We start from the raw sequence: 8951 nt of genomic DNA on the forward strand, positions 1-8951 counted from the left end.
GGAACTTTGGTGAGGTGGTGATTGGAAGGTTTGGGTCTACCTTGGTTCCCTGTGCCCGAGCTAAATGCCCCTCGCGTGCCCAGTATGGCCTCGATAGCTACCACTCTCTGATCTAACGCGTGTGTTGCGTGGATTAGGGAGGAGAACCCTTCATCCATGATCTGGTTTTGCCGGGTGAGTTGCGCGAGGATGCGCTCATTGATGGACCCTTCATTTTGGCCTTCCGGATTTTCCCGCTCTCGCGTGGGTGCAGGTGGGTTAGGCTCGCCATCTTCTTCCTGATCTTCTTGTTCTTCCTGTTCCCCACATTCTTGCATTGCCCGCCTTAGTTTCTTGTTGGAGATATCCAGTTGATCAACCAACTCTCGCCGTTCTCCTGTGGGTTTTAGACAAACCTCCTCGAGGGTGATGTATTGTCCCTCTCCGATGTAGTAGATGTCATTGCGGCGAAGGTTCTGGGCATTGAAAACCATCCCGCTTACGGGTTTGATCTTCGTGTGGCTTAAGTCTACCCCCTTTTTCTCCATGATCCATCTCAGGATCATCCTATAAGGTAGACTAAGCCGGTTGCTAGTCTTGCAAAACTCCATGTGTTTTAGCACAAAGGCGGGTAGATTGAACTTGACTTTATGTTTTAGAAAGTAGGCAAAGGTGCACTCTAGACTTCCCACATCTTTGCTCTTGTTGTTCGTGGGCAACAAGCTATCAGTTATAATCATGACTAGTATCTTCTGTTCTGCGGTTAGCCATTTCCTGTTTGGCCGGGTGGCCGAGGTGAAGCCATCTTCCTTCCGTAGTAGGTACCCGAGGTAATCTTTATACCCCGTGCCTTGGGTACTGATCCATCCCTTCCGGTCATAGTCTGACACACCCGTGATGGTCAGTTTTAGGAGTTTGGCCAAGCGGCCTTGCAAGAGTACTATTTCCTTGCTTCGGACCTTGGCGGTGATTTCCAACTTGTCACCCCGTTTGACGGCTACAAAGTGGCGATAGAATTCTTTCACCAACTCGGGGTACGTATCTCCTTTGATTATGAGATAGGTATCCAAAAGCCCTTGAAAATTAAGCATATCGACCAACTCCGGAGAGAATTGGTCGGGTTCGAGAGCTAAACCTCCGATCACCTTGTAGTCGGTGTTGTTCCATTCCAGGGTTCGGATACCAACGGTCTTCTTCGGCATTTTGAGATCTCCCTAAGTGGTGATGTTTTTCCCGGTGATGTTTTTTCGACGAGGCTCCGGCGAAGATTTTCCGGCGATGAGGTGGCGACGTGGCTTGGTCTCGGACGGCGATGGTGCAACGGCCTGGGCGGAGCAGGGGAAGAAGAAGGGTTTTTTATTTGGTGGTTTTGTGGGTTTTAGGGATTTTTAGGAGTTTTAAGAAGGGAGTGTTCACTTAAGATTTTGAGAAACACTTATAGCCTGATGGTTAGGAACTTGGTTTTATAAGTGGGAGGTCTACGGTTCAATCCCCATTGATAACATTAGCACTCCTTGTTGAACATCCTTTGAATCTTTTCTCATCCTTCTTTTGACCCAAGGTGGCAAGAGGTTTGACTGGTCTTCTTTGTTGAACTTTTGTCCTCATTGGGTGTTGGTTTTGGCGACTCATGGGCTCTGGGGAGCCGTTTTAGTCCTTCTTTTTATGCTAATTTATTTGAATTCGTCTTTTATTTATAATAATTTCTAAGTAACTAAACTAAACAAGTAATTTCACCATGAGGGTACGTGGTTTACAGGGGTTTACTGATTATCCTAAGCAGAATTCTTCTTCCTGATTTTCTTCCGGTTGATTTGCGGGGTCCTCGTCTCCCGAGGCCGTGTTTTCTTCGTTGAGGTTGCCCTCGTTTTCAAGATCGGCCCGTGTGCGGCTCATGACGAATACTTTTCCGGGAGCACCGTAATTCCCTTGATTGTTTGTGCCCCCGTGTTGGCCCATGATTGTAGGGCGCGAGTTCGGGGGTTGAGTGCATTGGAAGGACCTGTATCCTTCTCCCCTGCAGTTGAAGCATTGCTAGGGGTTTCCCATGCAGTCCTTGCCTCTAGGTCTTTATTGCATCTCCGGCAAAGGGAGGGTCTCGCATTAGTTTCGTTGTTTCTCAAGGGTGGCCCTTGGCCAGTTGGGTACTTGGGTTGCTTGGCCTTGTGTTAGTGTCGTTTCTTGTTCTTTTCACAGGTGGTGCCCCACCTCCCGTGTTCCTCTTACGAATCTATTCCTGGACTCCACGTTGTAGTAGTTGGATCCGATAGACGTTGGCGGCACTGGAGTAAGCCTCGTTGAGGGTCCGGGGTCCGCTCACGATTAGTGCCTTCCGGTCTTCGAAGTTGAGGCCCGACACAAACTTTTCTATCTTGGTCGTCTCTGTAGGGACCAATTCGGGTGCGAAACGGGCCAGTTCGAGGAACCGTTTGTGGTACTCCATGACGGTGGCCATCCCTTGTTTCAAGTGGAGGAATTCTTCGTACATGGATGCTCTCACGTGTGCAGGGTAGAATCGTTCTCGTAGTCGTGTCTTTAGGTTTTCCCAGTTGAATCCCGGTTCCTGTCTGTAAGTGGGTCCTTCGTGGACCCACCAAAGGTCGGCCTCGTGTCCGAAGTAGAACGAGGCTATCTCTACACGGCGTTCTTCTGGGCGTTCTACCAACCCGAGGATTTTTTTGAATGTTCGAATCCATTCTTCGAGGACTGCGGGGTCCTCTTCTCCTGCAAAGATGGGTGGCCGATGATTTGAGACTTGTCGAGTGATATCTGAGTTCCCGTCTAATTTGGTGGTGGTGGGGGTCGATTGTTGTTACGGAGAGCTACGTCGCTCAGTGTCTGGGCGACCTGAGTCAGTTGCTGTAGAGTCTGAGCCAAAGGGTCGTGAGTGGTGGGTTCGGGGGTCCTTGATTGCTTTCTGTTTGGTGCCATGTCGTCGGTCTACATGGCCAATGTTTATTGTAACAATGAGTTAGTGTGTTGCACCCTTACCTTGATGTGATAAGCGAAGGGTGGGAGTTCTTTAAATTAATGAAGGATAAACTGAGGGAAAGTTTTGTGATGATATCAAGAATATCACAATACGAAATTCCCAATTTTAACCCAGGGCTCTAATCATATTCAAATCATCAAAATCATAGTTTATCTTTAAAATCAAGAACATCAAGATTTATCAAGAACATCACACAATTATCAAGATCCTCTTATAAACATCAAGATTATCAAGATCAACACATAAGATCATCTCATCAATCATCAAGACATCTCATCAATCATCAAGATCATATCATCATCATCATAAAATATTTATCAAGACACAAGCATAGAGAAGGAGCCAAAGAAGAAGATTATAGCAAGGAAAATAGGTTTTGTTGAGACATGGGTTACCTCTTAGCCTTAATTAGATTCCTTGACTATTAAGGTTCTTTCTCTAAGATCTCCTCTTCGTGATTTCTCCTACGTTGGTGATAGGGGAATTCTTGGGAATTCTTGTGTGGTGATATCTATTGTGGTGTGACTTCTAGGTGTCTCCTATGACCCTATTTATATATCTAAGAGTCCTAATTAGGGTCTGAATGGTATGGGTTTGCTAATTCTATTTCTTACAGGACTAAGGGATTGGTTTAGGGATAAGGGTCCATGGTCTATGGTGGACCATTCCCAATTAATTAATGGATTTTAATTCTCTTTTTATGGTAAGTAATTAAATAATCAATTCGGGTTAGAGGCCGTAACACGGGGTGTTACAGAGGCGGCTGTGGCGGTGCGTTGCGGTGGATGGTGTTGTGCGTGTGGCGGTGGGAGGCAACGGCGGCGTCAGACGATCGAAGTAGACGGTGGATCAGAGCAGAGGGATGAAGATTTTAGACGGTGAATGTTGAAGCGGTGAGATGATTTCGATCTGATCTAGATCTAGGCGTGTGGATGATTTCGATATGATCTAGATCTAGGCGTGTGGTAGATCTAGGGTTAATATTAGGCGACCATTTCGATTAGAAATGGTTGCCTATTATAAAACAAGTTCTATTTTAAGGCAACCATTTCTATTAAAAATGGTTGCCTATTATAAATCAAATTTTTTTAAAATAAATAAAAAATACAATGGGCAACCATTACAGCTAATAATGGTGGTGGACTATTGATCTCTTATTTACAAAATTACCACCGCAAATTTTTGGACTAAGATTAGGCAACCATTCTTTCAACAATGGTGGCCTATGGTCAATCTTCTATGTTTAATTTTCTACTAGTGTGGGTTATTCCGCCGTCAACAAAGCTTTTCGAGTGCTAAACAAGAAAAGCATGGTGGTAGAAGAATCCATCCATGTTGTGTTTGATTAAGGAAACATTAGTCGAGACATAGGAAAATATCCGAGGAATTATATTAGTTGAGTATTCGAATGGATCGTCCATCCAAGCTGAGCAAAGAATCAGAAATGGCAGAAAGAGTAGTATACGAAGCCGACAGGGTGGTAGACGAAAGAGTTTTCTATTTTGTTGCCTAGCCAGCTCCATCTACCCAAACAGAAAGAAGTCGAAGCAACTCTAGATATTCATGCAGTAGATGAAGAAGCTCCTCCGACAACTTTTTAGCTAGATTTTAGGTGTTTAATGGATCATCCTCAAGATCAAGTGATCGATTGGAGACGTAAGGCAAGGTGTTATGACCATATTGTCCATTCGTGAGTGTATGATGGCGTGTTTCCTTTCACAAATAGAGCCTAAGATTGTTGAAGAAGCAATTGGTGATCCAGAATGGGTCACAACCATGCAAGAAGAGCTCCATAAGTTCGAAAGGAATAATATATGGGAGCTAGTTCTTAAACCTTCGCACCAAAATGTTATTGGGACAAAGTGGGTCTTTAGGAACAAAATGGACGAACGGGGAGTTACTATTAGGAACAAAGTTCATCTCATAGCGAAGGGTTATTGCCAAGAGGAGGGCATAGATTTTGTCTCTCTATATATTTGTCTCATTGGTTTTACGATGCATTCTTTCAAAAATTAAATGTCATTTTTTTTCTTTTGCTATCAATAATGTTGAAGCACTTTGACAACAACCAAAAGATTTCTCCTTTTAAGGGATTGATTTAAGGAATAAAGGGATCGGAAGAAGAAAGAGACGAAAATTGAAATAGCATGATTTAAGAAAATAAAAATTAAAATTAAAAAATTAGAAGTCCAATGGTCACTAGTACAAAAACAGTTATTCGCGTCCGAAGTTGCTTGGACATATATGTAGGTGACGCAGATCCTATGAACAATCTGCGTCCAAAGTGTAATCGGACGCACATAGTAAGTATATGCGTCTGAAGTTGTTCAACTTTGGACGCATATAGTATGTTTTTTTTTTAAAAAAAAAACTCTATGCGTCAGAGTATGTACGCAAACTTTGGACGCATATAATCATTCTGTTTTTAAAAATACAATCTGCGTTTGTTCCTGATTTGGAACAGACGCATAGTTTTTTTTTTTTTAAATTATTTATTTTACTGCTCCATACAGACATACAGTTGCTCGCAATCAGATTTGTACTGAACCTGCAACAAAAGGTAACAAGGAACATTTCATTGAGTCATAAATCACAAGTTATAAAAAAAATAATAATAATAAAATAAAAAAAGAAATTGAATATACTTTAGATCAGAAACTTATTACAGGGTTGAGCAAACTACATATACGTGTGAGTTGTTCCAAGTAAGATTCTAGGAGCTATCTTTTCTTCTTTTTCTTCAAGCACCGGCGAGGAACATACAATTACGGAGTATTTCCTACATATATAGTAGGGACTAGGGAGTGAAACTGGGACAGTATAATAAAATTTACTTGGCAGTAGTAAAACCTTGCCAAAAAAAAAAAAAAAAAAACATCAATTTTATTAATCCAAAATCATTATGTACAAAGTCAATAGGAATAGGTCTCAATTCCAAAAGATGCCTATTGCACAAGAAATCTAAAGTGTGTTGGGTTTCTCTACAAAGAAACCCTGGCTTTCTCACCTCATTTCTATCCAAATCCGATAGAAACAACGTCTTATTAGATTTCGACAATTGTTTTCCTATGGTTCCTAAAAAAATGAAATTAACAATCATGACTAATGATTGGAATATTACGATTCAAGATGACTTTTTGCTTGACCAGGCTTTTTGACCACAAAGAAAATGGTCGAAAAGTTGTTTGAAATTTTGACTATTTTGATCTGTACGTTGCCGCAATTAATTAGAGAAATTTTTATATTTTTATGGATTTCAAAAGTGGTCGGAACACATAATCTTTTACCACTTTTAGTTGGTAAAAAATCCAACAATTTTCAGCCGTGGTAATAATTCATTAATGACAATATTGATATGGAAATGGGTCTTTGCCGTCCTTCCCTTTTCTTGTCTAATACTTTCAATGATGACTTTTGAATTGCTCAAATTTTTACGTATAATATTGGACCATTCTCAATTTAAATTCCCATATTCTGAAATCTGAAAGACACAAACCTGCAGGCCAGAATCATAGCAGCAAGTTGTTGGGCTCATTAGTCATTACCACCATTAATTCCCACCAAACAAACGGAGAGGAAAGCAAAATATAGCCATTCAATGCATGTGTAGGCAATTTATATCCTGCACCACAGCGCGCGTTGCATTATGCGCCCAGATACAAAACGACGTCGTTTCAAATTTTTATTTTATTTTTTTAATATTTCGCTACCCAGGGCAGTTAATTTTCCTTAAAAAAAATCTCATGTTCAAAAATGTACATAATATTTTACTAGAATACACATAATTGTATACATGAATGTAATATTTTACTAGAATACACATAATTGTATACATGAATGTACATAATTATATAACAAAATACACATACTCTTTTTTAAAAGATAATACACATAATCTAACATAATACATAATAAACATAAACTTTTAACATAATACACATCAACTCTTAACATAATACACAAAAATTTCCTGATTCAGATGTACATTATTGTATAAAAAAAATGTACATAATTGTATAAAAAATTTACATAATAAAAAATATACATAATCATGTCAACTTCCTATTGCGCCTCCCAAAACGACATCGTTTGGGAGGCGCGGGGCGCATAGTGCACTATGCGCCGTGGTGCAGGGTATAATGATTGGCATGTGTACGTATGTTCATGGAATCTAATTTAACTTTCTAAAAGGTTGAACCCCACCCCGGCCGACATAGCATCTGGAAGGATGTAAATCATGGTAACTCAACTGAACATAAACCACAGAGGCTAGACCTTTGCTTACTGCGCACAGAGGCTAGACCTTTGCTTACTGCGCATAAGGAATCCCCTCACTTTGAGATAAGAGATTGCTCGCACACTGCCGCGGGTGAGACTCGATCCATGGTCATACTTTCCAAAATTCACCTCTATGACCATGATGCCTAATTAATTAATCACATTATATTAATGTAATAATGTCACGCCAATACATCCAGGCCATATATAATTTATTATCATAAACTCAAGGGTGTGAAAAATGTTTGCATTCCGTCACGGGCAGCGTAGTTTTTGTACAGTTACATGCATTTCCACTCTGAAACCCTAATTTGTGACACAGACAGATCACCGCGTGCCACGTTCCGGAATTGGAATGCTCCTCCTCGATCGGCCGGTTGGGGAAGGCTGATGGAGAGCTCCAGGTTTAGGTGATATGTGGTTTCTTCCGACGATGATGATGATAGTCCGCCGCTGCTGGTGGTTGGCGAGGGCTGTTGTGGAGTGACGGTGGGTTTGGCGGAGGTGATGAGCGAACGGTGGGTTTGGGGATCGATCCCGCGGCTGAGGAGCTTCCTTTTGATGTGGGTGTTCCAGTAATTCTTGATCTCGTTATCAGTTCTTCCCGGCAAACGAGCGGCGATTAGAGACCATCTGATGTTACGTACACATAAATGTAAGAACATATATATATATATATATATATGACACTATTGGAAATCATGGAATTTCCGACCACATGAAAGTGATCTTAAATCAAATTGATACCAAAAATGATCGGAAATAGCAACAAAGGTTTTTTCCGGATACTATAAGTGGTCGGAACAATGCTTTCGACTTGATTTAAGATCACTCAGGTGGTCGAAAATTTCATAATTTTCAGTAGTGTGAGAGCTAGATTAGTGGATATATATATGATGCGTACTTATTTCCAAGCAAGCTGTGGAGGTTAATGATGAGTTCATCTTCTTCTTCAGTGAAGTTCCCTCGTTTAAGATCCGGCCTCAGGTAGTTTATCCATCGCAATCTGCAGCTCTTGCCACATCTAAGCAACCCTAATTTAATTTGTACTCCCCATCAAATTAAACAAAGAACCTATCTAGCTAAACCCAAATCAAACTGACAATATATATGTATATATAATATGATGAAATTAAAGATGAGAGAGAAATAGGTACCTGCAGCTTTAGGAAGAGTTCTCCAACAACCCTCACCGTGTTTGTTGATATACCTGATGAGGCGGTCATCTTCTTCCTTGGTCCAAGCCCCTTTGTTTGTGTATTCCTTCTCACAGCAGGGAGATCTTCCCATGGCTAGCTAGCTAGCTGCTGTTTGATGTTATTATCTGCAGACTTAGAGATTAATTGGAAGACCAGAGCAGATACAGAGATAGATAGATGGAGTTTAGGACAAAAAGTGAGTAAGATTGGTGGGGAATTTAAATGAGGCCGGACAGGTGAGAAGATCAGAGTTGAACAACTTGGGTGTCTATGTCATCATATTAATTATGGACAATAAATTAATAATGGCCACCCATTATCAACTTAACATTGTGTATATATATTATACATCCATTATTTTAGTTTTAATTTCTTCCTTACATAAATTATACTCTAATTGCCAACTACCTCTATTACCATTCTAAATGAGTCATGATCAAATTCCGATGATGGGACCGGCTGTGATTCTTTAGACAGTCAAAGTATCTATGAGGTCCATGTAC

General features: G+C 40.8%; 1 protein-coding gene across 1 annotated transcript; it reads right to left on the reverse strand.

Moving 5' to 3' along the window:
• Positions 1–7451: 7451 nt before the first annotated feature.
• On the reverse strand, positions 7452–8669 carry LOC109179030 (myb-related protein 308-like). The gene is made up of 3 exons (XM_019328601.1): positions 8407–8669; positions 8154–8283; positions 7452–7882 (listed from the first exon to the last, which is right to left on the reverse strand). Exons 1-3 carry the CDS (start codon positions 8537–8539, stop codon positions 7531–7533), a joined length of 615 nt encoding a protein of 204 aa, XP_019184146.1. The 5' UTR covers positions 8540–8669; the 3' UTR covers positions 7452–7530.
• Between the last annotated feature and the right edge of the window lie 282 nt (positions 8670–8951).

Source organism: Ipomoea nil, unplaced genomic scaffold (genome assembly GCF_001879475.1).
Source record: "Ipomoea nil cultivar Tokyo-kokei standard unplaced genomic scaffold, Asagao_1.1 scaffold0876, whole genome shotgun sequence".
Lineage (NCBI taxonomy): Eukaryota > Viridiplantae > Streptophyta > Magnoliopsida > Solanales > Convolvulaceae > Ipomoea > Ipomoea nil.